The 26,068-nt window shown below is 44.9% G+C and overlaps 8 protein-coding genes across 8 annotated transcripts; 5 read left to right on the top strand and 3 right to left on the bottom strand.

Annotated features, from left to right (window-relative positions):
• Nucleotides 1-2,818: 2,818 nt before the first annotated feature.
• BGZ61DRAFT_361042 (uncharacterized protein) lies at nt 2,819-4,186 on the top strand (the record flags this gene model as incomplete). Its single annotated transcript, XM_046241229.1, has 1 exon — nt 2,819-4,186. A coding segment is annotated over one exon (1,368 nt), but the record flags the coding sequence as incomplete, so codon positions are not given.
• Nucleotides 4,187-5,126: 940 nt separating this feature from the next.
• BGZ61DRAFT_497136 (uncharacterized protein) lies at nt 5,127-7,468 on the bottom strand (the record flags this gene model as incomplete). The annotated part of the gene is made up of 3 exons (XM_046251111.1): nt 5,127-5,165; nt 5,203-7,180; nt 7,422-7,468. The coding sequence occupies 3 exons, from the start codon at nt 7,466-7,468 to the stop codon at nt 5,127-5,129; spliced, it is 2,064 nt and encodes a 687-aa protein (XP_046100204.1).
• A 1,201-nt stretch (nt 7,469-8,669) lies between these two features.
• On the bottom strand, nt 8,670-9,535 carry BGZ61DRAFT_361238 (uncharacterized protein; the record flags this gene model as incomplete). The annotated part of the gene is made up of 2 exons (XM_046241250.1): nt 8,670-9,325; nt 9,382-9,535. 2 exons carry the CDS (start codon nt 9,533-9,535, stop codon nt 8,670-8,672), a joined length of 810 nt encoding a protein of 269 aa, XP_046100203.1.
• Nucleotides 9,536-10,229: 694 nt separating this feature from the next.
• Nucleotides 10,230-11,460, top strand: BGZ61DRAFT_497134 (leucoanthocyanidin dioxygenase; the record flags this gene model as incomplete). The annotated part of the gene is made up of 6 exons (XM_046251110.1): nt 10,230-10,272; nt 10,326-10,531; nt 10,622-10,775; nt 10,837-11,148; nt 11,203-11,344; nt 11,403-11,460. The coding sequence occupies 6 exons, from the start codon at nt 10,230-10,232 to the stop codon at nt 11,458-11,460; spliced, it is 915 nt and encodes a 304-aa protein (XP_046100202.1).
• Nucleotides 11,461-12,439: 979 nt separating this feature from the next.
• On the top strand, nt 12,440-13,614 carry BGZ61DRAFT_555152 (uncharacterized protein; the record flags this gene model as incomplete). The annotated part of the gene is made up of 2 exons (XM_046255611.1): nt 12,440-13,192; nt 13,298-13,614. The coding sequence occupies exons 1-2, from the start codon at nt 12,460-12,462 to the stop codon at nt 13,612-13,614; spliced, it is 1,050 nt and encodes a 349-aa protein (XP_046100201.1). The 5' UTR covers nt 12,440-12,459.
• Nucleotides 13,615-14,015: 401 nt separating this feature from the next.
• BGZ61DRAFT_497132 (uncharacterized protein) lies at nt 14,016-15,064 on the top strand (the record flags this gene model as incomplete). Its single annotated transcript, XM_046251109.1, has 2 exons — nt 14,016-14,595; nt 14,691-15,064. The coding sequence occupies 2 exons, from the start codon at nt 14,016-14,018 to the stop codon at nt 15,062-15,064; spliced, it is 954 nt and encodes a 317-aa protein (XP_046100200.1).
• A 6,159-nt stretch (nt 15,065-21,223) lies between these two features.
• BGZ61DRAFT_482185 (oxidoreductase) lies at nt 21,224-22,940 on the bottom strand (the record flags this gene model as incomplete). Its single annotated transcript, XM_046249370.1, has 7 exons — nt 21,224-21,277; nt 21,333-21,783; nt 21,833-21,897; nt 21,946-22,409; nt 22,461-22,621; nt 22,686-22,865; nt 22,930-22,940. 7 exons carry the CDS (start codon nt 22,938-22,940, stop codon nt 21,224-21,226), a joined length of 1,386 nt encoding a protein of 461 aa, XP_046100199.1.
• Nucleotides 22,941-23,415: 475 nt separating this feature from the next.
• BGZ61DRAFT_497129 (major facilitator superfamily domain-containing protein) lies at nt 23,416-25,682 on the top strand (the record flags this gene model as incomplete). Its single annotated transcript, XM_046251108.1, has 7 exons — nt 23,416-23,446; nt 23,959-24,199; nt 24,253-24,854; nt 24,908-25,147; nt 25,211-25,368; nt 25,422-25,542; nt 25,597-25,682. The coding sequence occupies 7 exons, from the start codon at nt 23,416-23,418 to the stop codon at nt 25,680-25,682; spliced, it is 1,479 nt and encodes a 492-aa protein (XP_046100198.1).
• Between the last annotated feature and the right edge of the window lie 386 nt (nt 25,683-26,068).

The raw sequence follows: 26,068 nt of genomic DNA, 5'->3' as shown, positions 1-26,068 counted from the left end.
TTATATTAATATATTAGTTAGAATACTACTTATATAAAAAAAAAATTAATTAAAAAAATTTAAATAACTTAATTTAATATTTTAAGATTTCTAATATTTATAATAACTTAAGTTATTTAAATCCCCTCTTTTTAATACTCTATATAGCTAGTATCTATACTAACTTAATATAATATAATAACTTTTAAAATTAAAGGTTATATTAAGCTTTAATAATATTCTAAAGAAAAACTTAACCTCTTAAATTAGAATTATTAATATTTTTTAGCTAAGTTATAAAATATAGCTATTTTTATTTAAATATATAAAATAAAATTATAAATAAGAATTTAATTTCTTTATCTATTAATTTTAATTTTATTATTAAAAAGTAAATAATATCTAAAAATAGCTAATATAATTTATTAATTTTTATTTAGATATTATAAATAGTATAGTAATAGCTTAAATAGATTTTCTTTTTTAAGAAAGTTTAAGAGGAAGTTTAACTTTTATTTTTTTAATTTATTTTTTAAATTCTAAGAGAATTTAAAATTATATTAAAGTTAGAATTTATAATATAAATATAATAGGGTATTTTTTAAAAAGAGCTACTTAAGTAAAATTTACTATATTAAAAATTAATTATAATAGAATAAGTATAATAATTAAATTTAACTTAAGAATATAAAATAAGTTTGAGATATAAAGTATATAATTAAGTAAATTAAAATATTATAATAAGTAATATAAGTTACAGTCTAGTAATAGTAGAATAATAAATTTAATATAATTAAGTATATTAATAACTAGTAAGGTTATCTATTTATAAAAGTACTAAATAAGTATCTATATATTAATAATACTTATATAGGCTTACTAGGTAAAAGTAAGTTTAATTTTATAGCTTATCTTAGGGAAGTAAGTTATATATTTAAACTTACTTATATAGGATAAGTTTGGGATTTATATTAGGTAAAAAAGTAAGTATATTATAGTTCTACTAGTTATAATTACTTAGTTTTAACTTAGGCTGTAATAATTAATATATATAACTTTTATAATTTTATAAAACTTTAATAGTAATTTTATAATAAAATTAGCTAGTATTTAAGTAAAAGAAATAAATATATTAAAAATAGAAATTTCTCTATTTAATACTTTTATATTACTTAAAAAATAAATTTATTTATATAAATTAAGTTAAATTTTAAATAATTTAATTATAATTATATAATTATAAAATAACTCTTAATAAGAAAACTTAGTATTTAAATTTACTATATTTTTATTATATATATATTATAATTACTAAAGCTTAAGTTTTAAATTTTAAGCTGCTTTTTCTTTCTATTAAAATTCTATTTAACTTTTTTAACTTTAATCTTAATAAATATATTAAAAACTTCTATAACTTAATTTAAGATAATATAACAGCTTTTAAAATTAGAAGTTATATTAAGCTCTATTAATATTTTTAAAAAAAACTTAACTTCTTAAATTAAAATTATTAAAATTTTTAACTAAATTATAAAATATAGCTATTTCTATTTAAATATATAAAATAAAATTATAAATAAGAATTTAATTTTCTTATTTATTAATTTTAATTTTATTATTAAAAAGTAAATAATATCTAAAAATAGCTAATATAATCTATTAGCTTCTATTTAAATATTATAAATAATATAGTAATAACTTAAATAGATTTTCTTTTTTAAGAAAGCTTAAAAGAAAATTTAACTTCTATCTTTTTAATTTATCCTTTAAATTCTAAGAAAATTTAAGATTATATTAAAATTAGAATTTATAATATAAATATAATAAGTTATTCCTAAAAAAAGCTACTTAAGTAAAATTTACTATATTAAAAATTAGTTATAATAGGATAAATATTAAAAGAAAAGTTAGTCTTTTAATAATAGAAGATATTAATTTCTCTTATATTCTATAACTTAGAATAAGATTACTATTTTAAGGTTGTTAACTATAAATAGTAAGATTAAAGTTAGAGAAGTTAAATAAAAGCTTTAAATAGAGATTAATAAGTAATAATTTTATTATTTAGCTACTATTTCTTTTAATATTAAATATACTACTTATTATTTATTTCTATTATTTAAAATTACTATATAGCTTTAATTTATTTAATAATATTAAGTAAAGTTAAAAAAACTAAATATATTTAAAATATATATAATTATTATTAATATTATAATATAAAATTTTAATATTAACTTTTTTTAAATAAAAATTTATTTTAATTTTTTTATAAATTATCTATTTAATATTTTATATTTAATAAATTAAAATAGCTAATTATAATAATTTTATAAATATTATAATATAAATATATCTAATTAATAGCTTATTAAAATATTAAATTAATAATATTTAATTTAAGTAATATTAAAATTAATTTTAAAAAGATATTATAATTAAATATTATTATTAATATTTTTTTTATATAATTAAGATAAATAGAATATAATATACTAAATTATATATATAGGTATTTTAATTATAAGTTATACTCTTATTAATATCTTATTTAGCTAATAACTTTAAGTTATACCTATTATAGTAGAAGCTATAGCTAATTATAGTAGCTAGCTATTATTCTAGTAGCTTAATACCACTATAATAGCCATTTTACTTATAGCAATTATCTTTAGCTTTCCCAAGACCAAGTTCAGCTGCATAGAGGCATCTAAAGCCCAGCCCGCTGCAGTTGAGACATCGCTAAAAGCCATCAAAGTCCAGCACGAAGAGCAGTCTACCAGCGAAAAGAATACAGCTTCGGATGATAATCAGTCTAACGTGAACGCAGAGAGAGATCCCCGAAGCCAAGGAGCTCTATGTTCCACAGATGGACAGAATCTACGGCCAGGCTTTATTAACCGTCGTCGCCGTGGCTGGATCCGACGCCAACTGTGCACTCCCTGGTGTTGTCGCCGGATCTCGCGTCATGTCACAGTCACCTGTACAGCTAGGATCCCTGATGTTGTTTGCCGAACCGCGAAACCTCGCGACTACAGTGGAATCGTCTACATGGCGAAGCCGAGCTTGGACATTCCAGGAAGGAAAACTCGCCAGGAAACGTTTATATTTCTCCGACTCTCAAGTTTACTGGCAATGCTCTGAGTCGCATCACTCAGAGGATGGCGGTGAAGAAACGGGGGCCGGAGAGCCGTCATCCTGGAGCATGAACGTGCTAGAGCGGCAGGTTAGCAACGACCCTAGACTGAGGTTCAACGTCTACGACTCATTGGTCAAACAGTACAGTCGCCGGGCGCTGACATATCCGTCCGATTCTCTAAATGCATTCGTTGGCATCCTCTCCGCAATCAGGGAATCGTTTGGATGGCAGTTTGCGAGCGCTTTACCGGAAAGCCTTTTCGATTTTGCTCTCCTCTGGTCACCGATGGTGCACAGCCAACTACGGCCAAGGGAGTCGCTAGGCTCAGCTTGCAAGTCACCGACCTGGTGCTGGACGGCTTGGGAGGATGACATTTACTGGGATCCTTGGCGGCTTGATTCTTACGTCGGAAAGCGTGTGACGCTCAAGGCGGAAGTGAGGGATTTCATGATCACGGATAAGGTTGGAGTGCGCAAGATTATCCAAGACGATCCCAATCTCAGAGAAACTCGCACCAATTGTTCGCCAGCACTTTCCGAGGCATTGGAACTTGTGGGCTTGAATGAGAGCTCTGCTAATTATGCACTGGTCTTTGAAGCCCTTAGTCTAGGGGTCGAGATGTACACAATCTCATCGCCTCGGCCAGAATTGTCCAGGACATTGTCGCGCCCCTTCTCAGACTCTTTTACCAACAGTTTACGCGGCCAACTTTGGATCTATGATGCAGCAGGACATCATTGTGGAACGCTTAGGGGATTTAATTCATGGAAGCCTGGCCCAGATGCTATTTATGAGTTTGTTCTACTCTCACGCAGTGACCAAGACAAAGTCATTCAAGCAGATGTTGACGGCTATCGTGACCACCTGCCCCTGGAGTACCCCTCGGCTGACGAATACTACGAAGAGGTCTTTGATGCGAGTATTTACCAGCACAAACGCTGGTGGGCTCTGAATATCTTGCTGGTGGAGAGAAAGGGAGATCTATCGCAGCGGCTGGCTGTTGGGCAGTTGCATGCTGATGCTTGGCACGGAACTAGCCTAAAGATGAAGACTTTCGTTCTTATCTAGGAAAGCCGGAAATGAGGTCAAACTCTTGCATGCCTCCATCCACCGTTCTTCGCCCTGTGCTTGCGTACGCATTCATCGGGCTCGGCGCAGGCTTTAAGAATTCATCATGGAACTGTTTCATCAGCGGGCTGGATGATGCATGGTTTCTATGGCGTAGGCGCACCTTAGTTGCCGCTGTTGGCCAGCTTCTTTTCAATAACGGTTGGCAGTGGTTCATTCGGTATTAAGTTATGGACCGACGCACTAGCTACCATTGATCCGGTTCTATCTACCTATGTGTTTAGGAAGGATGACGGTACTGCATATCGAAATGTTGCTACTCCGGCAGGCCACCTGACGTTTGAGCTTACATCTACCTGTGAAACGGCGCCAGAAACCCAAACGAAAACCTCCAAAGGCATGAGACTCAATGGGCTCAGCCTCACTACCAAGTGTTTAAAATAGAAGGTCGTTCTCTTTTGCAGTCTATACCTACTTTTCTACGTCGGTTCCGAAGTAGCATGAGGGAGTTGGCTTACAACATTCATGAAATGTCCGCCACAGTTCTATGCTCTCATTCGGCATTACGACCAGTGGCTTCTCGAAATCACGATTGGACGAATCTGCATTGGCTTGGTCACTGGGTGTATTTTCAAGTGGGAGGGAATTGCTGCATTGTACTACATCGCCGCAACTATTGCGCTGGAGTTGAAGCCTTACAGCCCATTACCCTTGCGTGCTTGGTTGTTTGTCTGCTTTTATGGTTAGGTAATCATATCACAACTGCTAGCTAGAGATCAAATTGGGGTTTGGAGAGCGAGGAAGTGCCAAGTGTCCTTCCTAATTGTATGGCCTACATCAACATGCTCAATAAATGGCCATAAATCATAAATTGAATGCCTCTAACTTTTATATAAAAATTGCATAGTCTAGCTGTACTTTGTCGCAGTCTTCACAAGTCTTATTTGTGAGTCTCCAGCACCATCCTCAAGGATTCCAGCTAAAGCTTGTCTTTGCTCTTGTTTGGCATCCCCCACAATCAACTGTATCTGCCTCTTGTCACCAACTTCTCGTACCACTATCCGCTTTTTCCATGTATGAGAACTTGAAACTCCTCCTCCCACGTTTTCTAGCTCATCCGAGGCCCTGGACTGCAATGCAAGAACTAATAATTTCCCAAAGCTGTCCCAGCTTGAGCCGTGCCATGACTGTCGAGAAAAGATGATTGATCCCATGTGCAGTAGCGAAATAAAAACATGAAGAAGCAGTGCGACGAATGCCAAGGTAATAGCAGTACTATTCTGAAAGGCGTAAGCATACGCAGATGCATAATACGTGTGGTGGATGACTGTGTCTTGTTGGCCGGGTGGGTTGTTCCAGTTGTTCACATACAACTGTAAATCTGCCGACTGTGCCAACGCATCTGCCACATGTAGGGCAAGAAAGATTGAACGACAAGAATTGTCCAGTTGAGGAAATTTCGTGAGACAAAACTGCGATGCTTCTGAATATGCAGATTGCAACTCCATGTTGTTCGCGTTAACACGGGGAACACCTATGCCTTCCAGCCAACCAGTACTCGTCTTGATAAGGTGGTCGGCGTTGGAAGTCTTGTGCAAATATTGCACCAAATCTTCAGTTGAAATTCCAAAATTGCTTTGAGTGGCGCCAGAGCTTTGCCGGTCCAGCCATACCTCCGCCTCAGCCCAGCGAGCCGAGATGAGACAAAGCTCAATGCTGATATTATTGTACCCCAACTCGTCTGAAAATAAGATTGCTCCACTGATCAAGGAGCTATTTATGTGCTGCGGCTTCAAAGGACCAAAATAATCGTGCTGATCCTCGTCATCTGTCAGGAGGTAATTTTTCACACTCTCTGAATCGAGTTCCACGTCGAGTTTATCGAATAAACCATTGACAAAGCTGAAATTGGCCCCTCTATCAGCATAAGGCGTTCTGGAGCATTGCACTCCAACTACAGGTTGTTTCCAATTATGTATTCCGGAAGCAGTCTTTTGCTGGGATTTAACGAGCAAATCGTCATCTGGAGTCTCTCGTATCCTCGCGTGATCCCAGTTGAATGCATCGGATATGCATAACATTGGACATGTCGCAATAGCGATGTCGATATTTCCGCCTGCCTTAGAGACAGAAATGGGTCGCTCCTTTTTTGGAGCACCGTAAAGGGTATAAGTGACGTTTTCTTGTCGTGGGATGATGAGCGGGTCGAGGACAACAGACTCGAGACTTCGCACCATAGCCTCAAGGTTCAAATCCCAGCAACTGACGTTCCGTGATGACTGTAGACTGCACCAGTTCTTTAGGCCCCGAAAAACGTCCTTGGCGTCGAAATTCATTCTGAAAGGGTTTCCCCGGATGTAATAAGTTCCTCTGTGCTCTATCGATAGACGTTCACTTCCTGCATCCAACCACCACCCTTGGCGAGGAATCATTGCTGTGGCCGAGAACGGGCTGGCTGCGATTCCCAACAAGGAAATAAAGACAATCACGCCGCCCGTAATGCCATGAAATTTGCGGTTCGCGGTGGGATTCAGCAGTGCGGCCCAAAACTCCCAGCTCATCAAGTATTGTACTGGAGAACCCATGTTGAAGACAGAAGAAAGAAAGCCAAGGGAGACACCGTCATCGAGAATGAGGCCGTAGCAGATTCTATGTAACAGTATGTCGGTGAGAGACATCAGTATAAGAGACTCGTGTGCCTTTGCGGCAAACTGAAGAGCACTTAGTTCGTCGGCAGTGGGGTGTGGAGGCACCCAACGCAGGTGTCCCAAATAAAAGCCAATGAGTGATAGCGTGATCGATATCGCCGGAAGGTGAAAAAAGGCAAAATGGCGCACGGCTGATAGTTTACTGTTGCTGCAGACCTGTTTTGAATGCTCCCTGTCGTTGAAAGTCTTGAAGTATCTCCTCAGGCTCCAGGCACCCACAGCCACCTGAATTTGTCGTATGATAGAGTATTGCCTCGGCGGCGATGGCTGAGATCTAATAGAGTCTCTATCCGACGCGTCAATACCCTCGGGGGCACATGTGGTTGAATTTTGTGACAATCGGTCAGGAATTGAGCGACTTTCCAGTGGATGTTCGTTGATTGTCCTTCTCGCGTGGGTCCCTTCAGAGATGGCATCATTTACTGGCGATTCTACTCGTATGGAGGTCATGGTCTCTTGGGACTCGGTAGATCCAGTATTCTGAGTATAATTAGAGACGAGAACCATATAATCATGGATCGACACACCTCTTGTGACCGTGAATCTGGGCGGGGCCGTAGCCTTTGCATCTCATGGTCGTTGTTGGTGAGAAACATGCTGAAATCCTAGCTCAGGTGAGATCAATAGTGATGTTGAATGAATTACAAAGAGTAGGTCACTAGGTTTCCCACAAAGGGCCACAACGGCATTTAATTTCCATTAGGCTATCATATTGTGATTGTGGCGCCACAGATCAGGCTGGGCCGCTTCGGTTTGTGAGGAGGGGCTTGCAGCCCACAGCCGCAAATTCCTCCAGTCACATATGCTACACTTTGGATATTCAGCCTAGACTTGGCTAAAATCTATCCTCATCCGAAACCAAATGTGCATCCGATGTGGTGGCTACACGTTGCTCAACCAGTCAGTGTTGAGGCTATGTGCGAAACAAACTGCTAGAAGTGATACGCACAACTATTTTAGGTACTACGTTGGTGTGTCACAGTACACGTAGTCTACATCGAAAGTCTGCCTTGGCTAAGTAGCTGCTGTTGAATATTCCTCTGCTGTTGAATATTCCTCTGCTGTTGAATATTCCTCTGCTGTTGAATATTCCTCTGCTGTTGAATATTCCTCTGCTGTTGGCCAGACCATGTCTCACGGGCAGCACAGGGCAGGATTCATCAGCCGTAGTTTCGTATCCGACGCCACAAGACATGTGCAAGAAATCAACCGTGTATTATAGGTGTGTAAGCAACATTTGTGCTGCGCTGTCGCGATGTTACTGGTAGATAACAGGCCCCCTGCATCCTCCATCCCGCGCCACATTGCCTAGAACCAAGGGGGCGCAATGTCATCGGGCGCCAATCATCTGTAAGGAGATGTAAGACCTCTCCTGCACCTTCACCGCTAACTTGCGGTAGTTTGATGAGGTCACGATCCATCTGGAACTAACACTGTTGCCCAAGAGCTTTGTAATGCCAATGAAGCTATGAGTTTCTTCAGGTCAACCATGTAGGAACCAGCTAGGCATCGATCTTCAAGCCTGGTTGCGAGTCCAGAATCCCAATGTTTTCAACAAAAATCAGAAAAAACAATGCCAAAATTGAGTCCATTAGAATCTTTAAGAGAAGTTGAACGGCCGGCCAAAGCAACCCCCTAAAGGATAAAGAGTTTATCCACAATCTAATCCGCGTCAATTCATAGCGAAATCTATTAACATACATGATGTAGCGACTTAGTCGTATATAAGACTCCAGTATTGAGAAATAAGAGCAGATTTGCTAAGATGTAGGCGTTCATATACTTGGTTCTGATTTTTGACCTCTCCACCCAAGCCAAGCGAATGCAATCCCTAGTTTGATAAACCCAGCTATCCATAGACACCCAGCCATGCCAGCTCGACTTCGTTGGAGCCAGCCTCCGGAGATACCGCCGACCAGTAGCGAAACCACAGCCACCACACGCCGGTTGCGCTTGACATTAGCTGTTAGGGGTGCAAAGAGATTATGATCTGACAGCAAATCACAGTACAATGAAGTGACCACATTGGTGGGGATTTCGTTGAAGCCCAGTACGCGACTGAGCACAATTTGACCGCTGGACTGGAATGCCAGGAGAGCCACAACGATGAGGTCAATCCCGAGCCCAACCCCCTTTCTCTCACCGGCCTGCTCTTCCGTGGCCAGTTGATGAGAGTTCGACTCAAGAAGTGAGTAGCTGAAGGCTGGGGCCATGCCCATTTGCCCCAACAGTGCCGCAATGAATATGAGGATTGCCTGCAATAAGAAGCAGATTGAGAGGGTTATTTTCCGTCGAGGATAGAAGTATCGGCTACTAGAAAAGAAGCAACAACCTAGCCAAAAGGCGCAGAGAGAGACGAGAGCGCCCACCCACATAAGCGACTCTCCTGATGGAAGGTGGGCGGCACCGAGGGCAAGGAAGATGGTGTTTCCTGAGGTAATAATAACGTTAGTAGATAAAAGTGCGTGGCCGCGAATGAACAAGTACCTGTTTGCATGGATACGAAGACTGATGTAGCATTGAAAGCTACGCTGTCGATGAGGCCGGACATGTAACTGCAAGCCAACATGGGAATGTCTGCCCAAGACAAGTTGACGTCATCACGTAGGCGAGAAAGAAATCCATGCCGCCAATGATTCATTGCATTTCGTTTTGCGGCGTGTGATTGATGCTGTGATAAAGAGACCGGGAAAGTTGTTGGTGCTGATAGCCTTTCACTCTTGCCCAGAGCTTCCATAGCGACAGATAGCATCTAGTTAGCAAGCCCCTTATAATCACAGCCGTGCATACTACATAGTAGCTATATGAGTGTCTGTTACAGGTGCCTGGCTGATTAATACACTGCATCTTGACCTACAGGCGTGCAAGGGACGAGATAACCTGTCAGATTAGCGCTGCAACACGTCGAGACTACTGTAGCAATAGTGGATTCCGGCAGCATATCTACAGTGCACGCTAAGTCTACCGACGATCTCGGCGCCTCGGACCGCGCACCTCGGTGTCAATTGTTGCTCGGCTCACGCTTGGGTCTCGGATCGAGCACTTACCGGGACTTACACCTGATACTGGCAGCCGAGATGACCATTTTGGATCTGGCTCTCCGATGCGAACAGCAGCCGAGATGACCATTTTGGATCTGGCTCTCCGATGCGAACAGCAGCCGGCAATTGGCGCCGCAAGTGCCTCGAGCTTCATATCTATATTTACTTGGTTATTTACTTGGGCACTTCAATCCCAGATAACCATTCAACCAGCCATCTAGCGCACCGATATCGATCCCAATCATCCACACCTGCATCCTTCACTCTCCACCTGTCCTGCAAGAGCTTATCAGCATGGCCGACGTCAAGCCCCCCGTGCCAGCCATCTCCCTCAAGAGTAGGACCCTTCTAAGGATCCTTGCTGTATCCAAAATGCTCATCGTTGTGCAGATTTCGAGTCCCGGAGGGATGAAATCATCAAAGAATTACTCGCGGCAGCCGAGACGGCCGGATTCTTCACTCTCGTAGACCACGGCATTAGCATCGAGGAAATCAATGCTCAATTTGCGCTTTCGCGCGAGTATTTCAACTTGCCGCAAGAGGTCAAAGGTAGGATTCCCCACGACATCAAGACCAACAATGGATGGGAGTACAAGGTAAGAAATATTCCGGGGCAAGGTCTCGACAAGGACATTTGCCTGCTTCTGACCAAGCTTGGAGCTCCCAAAATTAATGTCAATTTCTAGTCGCAAATCCGCCCGAGCACTGGTCTCCCTGACCAGAAGGAGTCGTTTTGGCTACAGCGCAACTCAAAATGGCCAAGCGATGAGGAGCTGCCCAACTTCAAGGCCACTACCAAGAAATTCATGTCCAAGTGTGAAGCCATCTCCGAGAAAGTTTGTGCGTTTCCCCAGATCTGACAACAATAATTTCGTCAATCTTATATGGCCCCGACCTTTAGTGACCTGCTTCTCCATCGGTCTTGGATTCCCGGAAGATCACTTTATCAAGGCAATGGACGTCACCGCGCCTGACAATCTCACCCAACTGCGCATGATTCACTACATGGCGTCCGAAAATGCGGCCGGGACGTGGAGAGCTGGTAACCACACCGACGTTGGATGTCTTACACTACTCTTCCAGCGGGATGGAGAAGATGGGCTAGAGATCTGTCCTGGTCGAGAGAGTCATAACGACCATGCGATTGGGGATGTGTTCACGCCTCTGCCCGCCAAGACAGGGCCTATCGTGGTCAATATCGGCGATATGCTTAGTGAGCCAAGAAATTCCAACTTTTACGAGTGATGACATTGACATGAATTTGCAGTGGCTTGGTCCGACGACCGCCTCAAAGCTAACTTCCATCGCGTTCGTGCGAAGGATACGGGGAAGAGTCCTGACCGATATTCCATTGCCTATTTCAACACGGGCAGGAAGAACGTTGTGATGCAGGGTCCATTGAAGAAGTAGTACGTTTCTGCTGACCTTCTTGGATTCGATTAATCCCAACTAACTTCTTTTGCGCAGCCCCCCCGTCACCTGTGGCGATTATTTCCTCGGAAAGACTGAATCGCAGTTCGGGTAAGGCCTTGCATCGGTCTTGACTTGGTTCATCCCATCTAACCGAGCTTATAGGCATAACTTCAAAAAGGATCAAGCAAGCGCTACCGTGGGAACCGTCTAAAGAACAATAGTGGACCGAATTGGTGTATTAGGGCTCGAGGCTACGACCGGCCCTCGAGATGCACTGCGAGCAGACCAATGGCCTGAAGAAGTAGGGTAGCAATTGACGTTATGTAGAAAAATATTCTCCAGGTCTCATAAATTGAATCCCTGGAATTTGATTCCTGGGAATTTGATTCCTGGTCTCTATCATTCTGCTTATGAATTACCATAGGGCAACCCCATTGGCGAACGTGAACATGGTCGGCAAGCACGGCTTCATCGTCAGCAGCACGTCATCTTCACAAGTTTCCGTCATCGTCAGAGTGGATAAGGTGACATTTAGTGGCTGGCCCCCCAGCGCCTGTGGCAAATTTCATGGTAATCTCTTTTTACTGGAGTGGCTTTGGCAACCTTGGTACCAATAATGGCGTGTGTCGGAACTTAATCATGCAGACGGGCTCACCACAGCAGGTGTCAGCCCTAGACCCAGACAGGAATTTGCTCGTTGATACACGCACATTCTAATTGGTCAGTACGTCGTTTGAAAGCAGGGATGTCTCAGCAGGTCAGCAGGCGTTGTGAGTGCCGGTTATCCCTTCGCCTCAGCGGTAAGATACAGACCTTCGGATTAGATATCAAAATACACAAATATTAGTTACAGGATTAGTGCTTTGATATCAATACAATAAATTCTCAATCGGGAATTTGCTCAAAGAATAGAGTCCGAGGATAATTGGCGAATCGTCATTTCATGTTTATAATACAAGTTGATGTTGATGGGTGCAACCCGCCACTCAGCAGACTTCGAGTATAAAATAAAGTAAAAGCATTGCTCTGTAAACGAAAACTTGTTATTCTCCAGAGAACCCATTCCTGAATCATCAACTCAATTTCTATTTCACACACAAAACCTACTACCATGGCCGACAACAATACCGCTATCCCCAAGGGCTCATGGGTCCTGGTGACCGCTGCAAACGGCTACACGGGGAGCCACGTCGTCATGGAGCTGCTGAAGCGAGGTTTCAAGGTGCGCGGAACTGTGCGCGATCTATCCTCTGGCCAGTGGCTCCTGGATGATGACTTCGTTGCACCGTACGCGAAACGCGGCGACGTTGAGCTCGTCGTGGCCGACACGAGCATCCCCAACGCCTTCGACAATGCCGTCAAGGGCGTTTCCGCGGTGATCCACGTCGCGATCATCACCGACTTGGTGGCAGATCCCAACGTCGGAATCCCTGCGACCGTCGAGGCGGCTCTGACCGTGTGCCGATCTGCAGCGCGCGAGCCCTCTGTAAAGCGGTTCGTCTTTACCTCCACCTTCTTCGCCGCAGCGATCCCGACGCCAGACGTCACGGAGACCATCACGAATCTCGACACGTGGAACGAGGCGGCTTTGCAGGCTGCTTGGGCTCCGCCGCCATACGAAGCTGACCGAATCATCCCCGTGTACTGCGCTTCCAAGGTCGAAGCAGAGAAGGCAGTGTGGAAGTTCGTCAAGGACGAGAAGCTACCCTGGGTTGTCAACTCGGTCAGCCCTTGCTCCATCTTGGGAGACATTCGGATCGATAAACACCTCCGGTCTATCCCGCCTCAGCTGCTGGAACAGCTGTACCTTGGCAACACAGCGGCGTTGCAAGGAACCCCCGCGCGTGAGTTGCCCCATTTTGAGCGTCCCCTCGTGAGAGCCCGAGCCGTGCAGTGAGGGCAAATGAAGCAAGACAAAGAACTGGCTAACGATTTTCTGTTCAATGTAGTCTACTATTCGCACGTCACCGACGTAGCTGTGATGCATGTTGCCGCCGCACTCGATCCAAATGTCAAAGGCCGACGCATCCAGGTGCTTGCGAAGTCGTTCAATTGGAATGACTGTCTCAAGATCTTGCGCAAGGCCTATCCGAACCGCAAGTTTGTTGACAACTTTCTGACGGGCGATCCCACCTTGGTATACAAGATCGAGAACGACATTGCTCCTAGCTTGATGCAGAAGTGGGCTGGCCGTGACTGGATCAGCTTGGAAACCACGATTGAAGAGACGATGGATTTCATCGTGAAGCATAAGAAGTTGCAGTGACGAAATGGCGGATGCATGGTACCGGGCGCAGGAGAGATGGATATTATTCGGCCTCTGGGCAAGCTTGTAAATTCATCCAACAGGGCATACCAGGGCATCGATCAGCGCCCTGATATCAACCACTCTGTATTTAATGCACTACGACAAAGTTCATTTCGTTTTCCTTCTCGACCAATAGTTTCAGCGTCATGGGAGGGTTGCAAGCTGAGTCAGATTGCCTGCAAGCGCCAATTTGGCCTCGCTCGGGGCATTTTGTATTTAATTAGCACGTCGCCCTTCATTTCAACCACCACTTTTTTGTCTTCTCGCCCCGACCAAATTCACCTGCACACCAGAAGAGCCGGAAGTATACCTTTTACGTACTTAAATTCTACTATTGACATTCATCAATCAAACTTCAAATGGCGAGCACCGAAGAAACCCCGTCGTTGGAAACGCAGCAAACGACGGTGGTTGGGAAGAAGCAGCGCGGTAGGCAATCCAGCCGTCGATCTACCAACAAGCAACATCGGCCGCAGCCCGGAAAGATCCAGTTCATCAACACCATACATCCAGATGAGAGCACCAGCAAACACAGTCTCACAATTATCAGATCCCATGTTGCAAGGCATTCCCGGGCTCTACAACGGGAACGAAAGCAACACCACAATCAGCAATCCAGATCTCTTCCCAAAATCTACTCGGCGAGTCAGCCCATCTGTTCTCGAGCGCAGATCAGACAACATCACGAGGAGGAGGAAGAAGATGAGGATACACACGATATTCTAACACCATGGAATGCTCATAAACGTTTCGTGATGAAGACTGGCGATCGTGCGCTTGCTCCAAAGCCAAAAGAATTGGGATTGCTTCCAAGATCCACCAGCTGGCGGAATACTGATGATTCCAATCCAATACAAATGATCGGTGGCAGTCGCAAAGACTGCTATCAGGGATTCGCAAGGCCACTCTCCGACGAAGAGGATTACCTTTTTGACTTTTGTACGTGAACCCTCATCCTCTCTGCCCGTCTAATTCCCGTGGCATCTCCCCTACCCTGTCCGTTCAGAAGCTCATTCTCTTGACCCTCTACAAAGACATGAACTACGTTATCCTGAATGGCTACAAGGCATGCCATCACAAAGAAGACGACGCCGTATTCACAGCCTCGATGAGAGAAATTTGGGTGCCATTCATGATGACCCAGCCCTGCCTGATGGCGGCCGCCTTCCACGTTGCTTGCCGCAATTACGCCGCCAACACGAGCAACGATAACACAAGGAAGTTTTCCATAAAGAAGCTACAGTATCGGCTCACTTGCCTAAGCATGGCGAAAGATGCGATTGCAACACAGGCCGTGGCGAATGATGCAACCATCGCCCTTGCCTTGATCATGGCGTCCGAATCGGTTTGTGATGCTCTCACTTCCTCCCCGAGATGCGGATCAGGAAAACTAAGGAGACAACAATAGTATTTTGAAGGGGACATGGACGCATATGTCACTCACAGCATTGGGATTATTAGGATGGTTACAGCCCGAGGCGGCCTTGAGACGTTAGGTGTATCAGGCTTCCTCTCCAAAATTGTAGGATGGTCTATATATGACCCGAGACATTTATTGCTGTCGGGTCCAGTGGAGGCGCAATGAAATTGTCACACTGAATGGATAGGATCACACTGATGATGATGAAAGCTCTTGATTTCTAGCTAAGGGACGGGCCTAGAGCCCGTCTTTTATACATAATGAAGACGGCTGCTGCCGGAGGCGGCAGTCCGTCGCCGCCGCACAGGGGCCGGGGCCCTGTGGGTCCCGGGGCCCGGGATCGTGGTCATAGGGCCGGCGATGTGGTCTGAGGAAGAAGGGAAAGTCGCGTTATCTAGGAAATAACCCCAAAATGTAACATACCCCCCCAGCTTGAAGGTATTTAAGCTGTTATCCTAAAAGGAATCCCTATTAGAGGGATAGCTAAGATAGCTAAATTTTGCCCTGTTGAGAGGGACTGTTAGATAGCTTTAGATAGTAGGAAACTACAATAGAAAATAGAAGAAAACAGAGGAATAGCTAGTCTTCGGTATCTGAATCAATCTGTGAGTCGATTACAGCCCTGATGTCAACAAGACCTAGCTGCCGGACGAAGTCTTCGAATTTCTAGCCCGGCAAGGCTTTGGTCAGCCCGTCAGCTAGCATTTGAGCTGTCGGTATGTATTTAATCTTGAAGAGCCGCTTTAGATATCCCTATCTAGCCCAGCAGCTGTGGATGTCAACATGCCTAAGGGCGGTCTTGATCCTAGGGGTCTCGAGGGTCACGAGCCGGATCGTCTGTTGGTTATCACACTCAATTTCCAGCTGCTGGTCTAGCTGAAGTCCTAGCTGTTGGAACAGCCGTTGGGTAGCTAGGGCTTCCTTAGCCGTATGTGTGAAGGCAAGAAGCTCAGCTTCCGTTGAGGAGGTTGTGACTGTATCCTGTTTCCCGGCTTTCCAGCTGATAGGTCCGCCAAAGAGGGATAAAATTGATCCCTGGGATGATTTCCGGCTTATCCGATCATCCGCAAAGCTTGCGTCTGATGCGATTCGAAGGTCGCTGCTGATTTGGGCCGTAACCGTTATCTTAGAAGAACTAGGAAAGTTAGGGTCGCTAGGAAGGTCCGGGTCCCTAGGGCTAGGGTCCCTGCCGTCAAATTGGATCGCCAGATATTGCGTTGCGTAGAGGTAACTGATAACACCGGCTGCAATCCGTTGGTAATAGTCTGAGGGGTTGTTCAGATACTCAGCCAGCTTTGAGGCAGCTTTTGCTATGTCGGGCCTAGTGATGACCGCGATATAGTTAATAGAGCCAACCTTTTGCTAGAAGAAGAGGATTTGGGCTAGTGTAGCCTGAATCGGGCTTGCGGATAGGTTGTTAGTCGGCAGAGGATTTCCCTTAAAGCTTTCCTTGAGGACGATGTTGAATTTGGCTGCGATTTTCTCGATGAAAGAGTCCTGACAGAGCCACAGCTTTCTAGCCGGTCTGTCCCTTAGGATCCGGATCCCCAGGAACCAGGTTAAATTGCCTAGGTCCTGTATTCGATACCGCGTTTTCAGCTGCTGGATCAGCTACTCGGCGGCTAGCTAGTCTGCAGTCCGGTACAGCAAGACGATATCATCCACAAAGAAGAAGACTGTAATCCAGCTGTTGTTGCAGATACAGGAGTCTTCATTAACTTAAGTCAGACCTAGCTGCTAGAAGGTCTGCAAGAGGTCTTGTTGCCAAAGCAAGGGAGATCTGCGCAGCCCGTATAGGGCTTTCTTTAGCAATAGCAGCCAATCAGAACGATGAAATCCATCAGGATAGCGGATATAGACGATTTCGTCAAGGCGGCTGTTGGTAAAGGCGTTGATGGCGTCTAGCTGCCGAGCCTCAAGGTCGAATTTGGCGGCAATAGCCATCAGGACCCTGAATGACTTTCCTGCTAAGGTTGCTGTATAGGTCTCTTTATCGTCATACGGCTGAAGATCCCCTCTAACAACTAGCCGGGCCTTGCATTTGATGAGGAATCCGTACTTGTTGAATTTATATTTCAAGACCCAGGCTACGGGCAGAGCTTTCCCTTCAGCTTCTTCCTTAGGAATAGGCTTGAAGATCCCTTAAGCTTAAAGGTTGTTAATTTCTATATGACAAGCCTGTTTGAATTGGGGCCCTAGGGGATGATTTTCCAGGTTCTTGAAGGTCCTAGGCTCCGGAGGAAGTGTCCGTCTGTGGACCTTTTCCTCTCTTCCAGTGTAAAATGCAGTGGAAAAGCTAGCCGGCTGCCGGCCCTGTTGCCGTTGGGAGCTTCGAGAAGCTGGTCCGTATATTTCATCACATCTACAGCAGCAACGGCGTTGCCAAGGCTGTGGGCTAGGCTCCCTACTGGCTGCTGGGCTAGCTGCCGGACTAGCTGTCAGACTGACTGCCGGGCTTGCTGCCGGACTAGCTGCCAGACTGACTGGACTAGCTTCCGGGCTAGCTGGAGAGCTGGTTGCCCTCGGGGTCAGGTAGGGGCCTTCGTCATCAAAGTCATCGAAGTCATCGAAGTCAGAGGTCTCTTGGTCCTTGGATTGATTGGGCTCGAGGCCGCGGTCTTCATCGAAGTCAGAATCTTCGTCATCGTCAGGGTCGTCAAAGTCAGAGTCATCTGGGCTCTGGTGTTCAAGTGAGACCTCAATCATTAATCTGACCTCTTCGTCATCTAGGTCTTGGGCCGCGGTCCCGGCTGCTAGAAAGACGGTCTCTTCCTCTAAGTCGGATTCAATATGGTCAGGAAGCTGCTGCTATAGCTGCTGTTGAACGGGGCCGGGATTGTCCTTTGGATCATAGAATATATACTCATTGAAGGTTACATCCCTAATCCTTCGGACCTCTAGTCTGCTAGGGACCCAGATCTTATAGATGTTGCTGGAATCGTATCCAATAAGGTAGCCGATTTCTATGTGGGCTGCTGTCTTGAGAGCCCGTTTTTGGGTGCCCTGTAGAGCTTTCTTAGTCAAGGGATAAGCTCTACATCCATATACCTTGAGATGGGCAAGATTAGGCTGCGTTTTGCCTGCGTAGCCGGTATCCCTTCCGTGGGTTTCCAGCCAGTTATAAAGCTATTCAAAGGGAGTCTTCCAGTTGCTAGACTGCTAGAGCAATCTATTATATAAATAGATAGCTGTATTCTAAGTCTCGGGCTAAAGGTCGTCTGGAAGGTAGGCTCCAAGACCTATAGTTCTAGCCTTAGTCCCTATTACCCCCCCAGATCGCTCGGCAGGGCCATTTTGAGCAGGTATGTAGATAAAAGTGGGCTTATCCTCTATGCCTTTAAGAGCTATCCAGTTATCATATTAAGACCACAGAGCCCTATTGTTGTCCCTGTAGATCCTATAGATTCCTAGGCCGTACTGTCTTTAGATAGAAGCTTCAAAGGATTTCAGGGCTACTAGAACTGCTTCTTAAGTCGCCTCTAATAACAGATACAGAAAGATCATACCTGTATATTCATCCTTAATCAGAAGAGCGGCTATTTTCCCGTTATAGCTTGTAGTTAGAGAGAAAATATTAATATAGACACGCTAAAATGGCCTTAGGGCCCTAGCTTGAGAGCTCCGTCTCGAGACCTTTCTTTCTGCCTTGCTAAGGGAGCAGCTTTTGCAGTTAATTTAAATAGGGCCCTTGATCCGGGTCCCTGTGGTCTAAAAGACTAGATATTCAAGGGCAGGGGCATTTAAATAACCTAGCCTAAGATGCCAAAGGGCAGCTTCAGCTATTTGAGTCGGCTTTGGGTCCTTAGACAATTGAAATAATAATGCCGGCTAGTCTGACTATATAACCTCGTTGAATTCGATGACTTATTGACAATGCAGTCATCTAGTTGAAAAGATCGTCTCTATTCCTTTAAAAACAGTCCCTATAGCCGGGTTCCAATTGTATCTCTTCCTAACTAGAAGGTCTAGGGAGGCAATATTTATGTGGAAAGCTGGAATATAGGCCACTTCATTCAGCTAGAACAGCCTATCTTAGACTTAAAGATAAACCTTACTGTAGCCTAGTATTTCTATCTAGAAGCCGCCTACATAGAGAACTTCAAGCTCCCTAAAGAGCTGATATTCTAAAAAATAGAATAGATTGTTATAGATGTAGGTATCTAACCCAGAATCTAGAATAAAGGAATCCTTCAATGGATATACCTTCATCACTGAAAAGGATAACTACCCAGGTTGCTAACCGGGCTGTCATGTAGGCTGCTATCTCGGCCGATAACTGAGCTGCTAAGCCGTCTGCGGGGCCGTCTGCTGAGCCGTCTGTTAACCGGGCTTCTGGACGGGTTATTAACTGGGCTGCTGTCCCGGCCGATAACCGGGCTGCTAAGCCGTCTGCTAAGCCGTCTGCTGAGCCGGTTGCTAACCGGACTGCTAGACGGGCTGTTGCTGTAGTCCCAGGCCGAGGGAAATGCCGGCAAACGCAGATCCTCTGATCTGCCGGCCTATTCCTCGGGCCTAGCTTCCTTCCTCTGGGCTCTCTCGATAGCCCTATTAATTTTTTCCTTCATTTTGGGCTCCTCGAGCCGCTTATTAATCTTAGCCTTAATATCTTCTTTTCTAGTCCATCCGGCCGGTCTGATCCATGTAATCAAGTAAAAGCATTTCCAGTAGAAATGCCGTTTTTCGCAGAGATAGACGGGCTTATTTGAAGATCCTGATTTTGCTGGCTTTAAAGCTAGAGTCGGGGCTGCAGCTATAGCTGGAGGCTGTATCCCTTGAAAGCTGGAAAAAGCAGCCTTACTAGCAGCTAGCTATAAGATATACCTTTCAAACATATTGCTAATCTTAATGCTATCAGGGATTTCCTTCTTCTATTCCAGCTTATTATTAGAGGCAAGATCCTCTATTTTTACAAACTAATAGCCCGTAAAGTTAGGGTTAATATTAAAGATAGCTTTAAGAAAAAGTCGGGTTGGTCTAATACCTTAAATATCTAGAAGGTTGATTTTCTAGGCTTCTATAAGGATCTTCTACTATCTGATAACCTATTGGAATAGATTGGTCCTTTTCGGGCTCTTTAGGATGCCTTGGAATTGAGTTAGAATTGTATCTTTCTTATTCTAGTCTGTAAAATGAGTCTTATTTTTAAGAAATAATAGCTACTTAATAATATCATCCTCATTCTCGCCCTTAATTATAAACTTATAGTTACTAATAGTCTTTAAGATTAGCTGCTAAATAGCTTCTAGAGCCTTGACCTTATCCTAATAGAGCTTGAATTCTATTGAGTATTATTACAAGAGGGCATCTAGAATCTTAATCTTTTCTAGGCCTAAGTCCTTAACTAGAGTCATGCTAGGGTTGGTATCTTATGCTGTAGGCTTAGGAGGGGGTTGCAAGAAGTCCTTATCCTCCTTAGAAGGATTAATAATATCCCAGACGTCAGTAGCTTTGGCCTACTTTCAAATGACGGAAATCCATCTATTCCAATCACCGGGGCTTTGTAAGATAACCCGGGAAGAGCTTTGTGGATCTATTGGGTCCAACAGATAGAAGGTAGCGGCAGCAGAAGCTTTTAATCTAACCTAAAGAGGGATAACAGATCGGTCTCAAATGGTAGGAAAAAGAGGGCTCAAAAGTTCGAGCTAATAGGAGGGCTCATAAGAGGGCTAATTTAATAGCGAGGGCAAACCAGGCGCATAACTATCACACTAAATGGATAGGATCACACTGATGATGATGAAAGCTCTTGATTTCTAGCTAAGGGACGGGCCTAGAGCCCGTCTTTTATACATGATGAAGACGGCTGCTGCCGGAGGCGGCAGTCCGTCGCCGCCGCACAGGGGCCGGGGCCCTGTGGGTCCCGGGGCCCGGGATCGTGGTCATAGGGCCGGCGATGTGGTCTGAGGAAGAAGGGAAAGTCGCGTTGTCTAGGAAATAACCCCAAAATGTGACAGAAATAAGTGGCAATATTTCCTACGTATTCGTATGAATCTCTAGTTGTACTTAGTATCCGATAAAACTTTCGGTATATCTTTAGGAACCTAAAACGACTTCGCGAATTATTACGCGCACATCTCTATTGAGCTACCGGGTTTGGTGACACTCTATCTTCAATCTTTGTCATTAGACATCTAAAAATACAAACCATCACAGGCGTGCTCTTGTAACTGCGGCAGCAAGATATAGCCCCGATGAGTCAACCTGTGTTTTGTTAATATCTCACCATGCCCTCAGTAGAATGATGGTCAAGACTTACATGTGACGGGTTCAGCTGGTCGATCGATGAAACGCCCAACAGAGCCATAGCAGTCTCCACCTCTTGTTTTAGGATGCGAATAGCTCGGCGGACTCCTGGCTCGCCAAAAGCCAGCGCGTAGAGAAAAGCGCGGCCGAGTCCGACCCCCTTGGCGCCAAGCGCAAGTGCTTTCACGATGTCGGTTCCCCTCGTGATGCCGCCGTCCACCATAACTTCGCATTTGTCGAGAACTTCTGGACAATGTTGTCTTATTTCCAACAGCGTTTCGAGTGCTGAGGGTGCGCCTTCCAACTGGCGACCACCGTGATTGGATAGCCAGGGATGGACGCCGTGTTCCATGCAAAGTACGGCATCTTCCCAGCATTGAATTCCTTTGATGACGATTGGTAGACCTGTAATGTCTCGAAGCCATTTTACAGCTGAAACCCAGTCGAACTTTGAGTAGACATGCCTGCTCAACGTTAGTGAAAATTGACATGGAAGTGCTCGGTGTGTCGTACGGGCGTGTTACGGAAATCCCGCCAGATAAGCCCAGATCTTTATCCTCATCCTCGTTTCCGGATGGCTAAATGGGAGTTAATATGATGCTGCTCTTCGGTGTATCCCTACTCACGACAGATTCGGCAATGTTCAATCGCATGTCTCTCTCCCGCTTTCCAACTTGAATCGCATCAACCGTCAAAGCAAAGCCCTTGTACCCAGAAGCAATTGCTTGTCGGATCTCGCGCTCTGTAATTGACAGATTTCTCATCGCATAAATCTGCCAGTACAGGGTTTGATTCTGTCCGCGGGCGTCTGCCATCTGCCTTTGGGTACTGCCTGCATTATTGCAGACCCATTGGAGGATGCCTTCATTCGCAGCTGCTTTTGTCATGAGAACCTCGCCCGTTGGATTAGCAAGTTTTCCGCCGCCAGCTGGACTAATGAAAAAGGGGGCAGAAAATGTGGTCCCAAGCAATTGCGTAGAGGTGTCAACAGCCTCTATAGGCTTCAGAACACGCGGCCGGAATCTAATTGTTTGCCACGATTTCTGGTTCCATATGGTGGTCGTTTCGTCGTCGGCACCGGATTTGAAAACTGGACAGTCCATGAGTAATTTAAAGATCTCCATCTATCGATGCAACTCACAAGCGAAGGCTTTTGGAGGCAAAACCTGAGAGGCTGCCTTCTCAAAGTCGACAACGTTCAAAATTGAGAAGAGCTGGGGACCTGTTTGCTTCACAGCTCCAGGTTCGTCTTTAGGGATTGTAAGTGGAGCCATTGTACCGATAACTTGTCCAATTGTTTGCCTGTGATATGAAAAAACCAATCGTCAACCATAAAAACAATTGCGCCGATACTGTTGTGACTTACTTCGATCCGATATGCTTGTACAATATATCCTCTGAATGAAATGACTCGAAAGCGTCTGTAGCGTCTCGCCCAGCGTGTTTGAGAATGATATGTTGCCCTCCCGGATGCAAGTCCAAAAAGTCCGTAACGTCGTATGCACAGTCTTTGATAATAATCCAACAGCTATCTCTTGTCGTGTGTCTACTGACTTCCAATCTAGCGGGGTTAGAATGGCTTTGGAATCTCGAGATGGGAACCAACAGACCTTGTGACCATGTCGAGAATCGGGCAGCTGTCTACCAATCAAACGGCTTAATTTAGAAAAATAAAAAGACCATAGTTTCGCCATGCCCAGATCCAAAGCTTTATTACCGATAGCAATTCTTATTAAGGTGACTCGGTACGATACGGGGTTGTCCTGAATGGGCGTCGGCCCGGGGTCGCAGCCGCCTTGAGAACGCATCGTAATCCGCGAAAAAGCAATACTTGCATCGGCTCTGTACTTTCGGGTCGATGATTGTCGAATCTGATCTGAATCTCGTAGCTAGCCACATCGTCTTCATGAGTAGTCGGCCAATCGTACACAAGGCATTGATAACGCTAAACGAAGCCAAGGCCGGTAATCTTGGGGTACGCGGAGCTATGGCACACGTTACGCGATGCTCCAGGCTAGTTTCGATACCAAGGGACCCGGACCGAGCCCCTGGTTTATCGGTATCACACGGATGCGAGCCCCGGCATCATTATCGTGATGCATCACTGCGGGGTCTCAAGCTTGGCGAGTCAGGACGGCTGCTTGTTAGTGGAGTATGGATGAGAGGAGCATGGATGAGTGCCTATCTCGCCTGTCACCTGGTTGCCAATTCATGCTCTTGCTTATCACACGCCAGAAACATGTGCAATGACAGGCTTGTTTGGTGTAGACGAATCAACGACGCCAGGCCATAGTATTGAGAGTCGAGACTCGAGATCGCTATCCGCAGCCTGAAGAATACAGCGTCTCTCAACCATCTTATCTTCAACGAACCCTGACCGGCCGCGCTCAATTACGGTACAAAAGTACGACGGCGCGTTCTTCTTTTTTCAGTTGTTCCCCCATCGCCTCATTTCTACAAGTCGACACCCAAGAAAATGGCAACACACAAAGAGAAAGCCGATGTGGCGCTTGCTCTTGACTTGGAGGTATTGCTTCCGCCCATTGCGTTGCTCCCACACTTGGCTAACCACAACTCCAACCAGCGAACCGCGTCTGTCGCGGACGGTTACACTGAAAAGATCATTGAAATAAATCAAGGTGCCAAAAAGGACAAGGCTTTGGCCTTGCTCGCGACGCACCATGTTGCATTCGATGCCAATTCTCCCGAGGCAAAACGAGTGCTGCGAAAGATCGACCAGAGGATTATTCCGATGGTCCTGACCGTCTATGTCCTTATGCTCTTGGACAAGAACAGTCTTTCTTTCGCCAACATCATGGGAATCAAGGAAGAGACTCACCTCTCGGCCAGCGAGTATTCTTGGCTTGGATCAATTGTCTAGTATGTCATCGCTGCCGAATGACTTCGTGCATCACTAATCTTGATCTTCACAGCTTCGGATATCTCGCCGGAGAAATCCCCGTCACATTCCTCATGCAGCGGATCCCCCTGGCCAAGTTCTTCTCCGTCATGGTCATCATATGGGGGGTAATCGTCATGATGCACGCCGTCTGTCACGACTTTGCCACCCTGGCCGTTGTGCGATTTCTGCTTGGCTTCATCGAGGTGTGCACCGCGCCAATCGTCATCTATATTCTCGGTTCCTGGTACACCAAGGAGGAACAAATCTCCCGCGTCGCCATCTGGTATACGAGCTCTGGCTGGGGAAATGTCTTTGGAGGCTTCTTTGCGTGGCTAATTTGGCACGCGAAGACGTTTCGGTGGCAGGCGCTCTTCCTTTTCGAAGGAGGATTAACAGTTGCCCTGGGCGTTATCTTGTGGCTGTTCCTGGCCGCATCGCCTACTGACGCGAAGTGGCTCACGGAAGAGGAAAAGACGATTGCGCTTGAAAGATGCAGAGACAATAGAACTGGCACTGAGGTCTGGAAGTTCAACAAGTCGCAGCTGTTTGAAGCCTTTTGTGACCCGCGATTCTACCTCATCTTTCTCTTGTTAGTATCTACCGGTTTGCCCAATGGTGGTATAACCGTCTTCGGTAAGTGAACCTGTCTTTAGTGAATCCAACCGTCTACTGACAATGGCATCCAGGGCCTTCAATTATTTCTGCGTTTGGATTCACTCCCGAGCAAACGACACTCCTGAGCATGGCCCCCGGCTTCGCAGCCGTGATTGGCACCCTCGTCGCCTTGGCCGTTGCCAAGTATACAAACCGAACAATAGCAGGAATGTACATCTTGGTACTGTCCTGTGTCGGTGTCGTCATGATGTTGACAATCTCGCCCTCTAACCACACTGCCAGATATGGTGGTTACATTCTTACCATGCAATGTAGGTCCAATGCTCAAATCCAGCCATAAACCTTGCGTGAAATGGCTAACAATTAAACCTAAGTTCCCATCTGTGTTCTTTTCATTATCACCTTCATGACCGCTGGCGTTGGTGGGTCGACTAAAAAATTGGCCTTTGGTGCGTCATACCAGCTTGGGTACACAGTCGGCAATATCATCGGGCCGCAGACATATCGAAAATCAGATGCCCCTGATTATTATGCAAGTTCCTCTCTCTCGTATACAATACGTATGTATAACTAACCGCCAGATAGATCGCCAAGTATACGATGCTCGCATTTCTCATCCTGTGCCTTATTCTTCTCGGAGCCATCGGCCTTATCCATACTCATTGGAACAGAAAGAGAGATAAGCAGGATACTCTCGATGCCCAAAGTATGTATTCCCCATTGTGCCAGTTTACTGAGTGGTCTGCTTACCTTTTCTTAGATGGTGTTGTCCATGACACTATTGAAAATGAGGAGTTTGCCGACTTGACGGACTTCAAGATTCGATCCTTTAGGTACCCTATTTAGTCTGGATTCGAGATCAAGGATACCGTGGATCCCCACTTCTGTTCAAATCAACTGGTATTAATTGCTTGGAAATATGTGTAGACCTTGTATTTAGTCATAGTGAGACCTTGAATATGTCGTCGCAGTAATTTATCATTCGAAGTGCTTCGTTGAGTCCTCATCGTCGAAGAGGTTCGTATGTGAATTAATCAAGTTCACTTACCCATCCACTATTTCTCCGCTTTGGAAATCCAAATTACCTTGTCATCTAGAAGGCGTGTGGTTTCTAAATCATTTTCCTGGCCTCATGATTAAATTAAATCGTACAATACACCTCCATGTCTCTTTTTATCTCAAATACGCTCCAGTTTCTAAATTTGCCTTAGAATGCGTCTAATTATTTGCAT

This window comes from Ilyonectria robusta, assembly GCF_021365365.1.
Source record: "Ilyonectria robusta strain PMI_751 chromosome Unknown BGZ61scaffold_20, whole genome shotgun sequence".
Classification (NCBI taxonomy): domain Eukaryota; kingdom Fungi; phylum Ascomycota; class Sordariomycetes; order Hypocreales; family Nectriaceae; genus Ilyonectria; species Ilyonectria robusta.
Note: the sequence above shows the minus strand (reverse complement) of the source record. Positions and strands in the feature narration are given on the sequence as shown.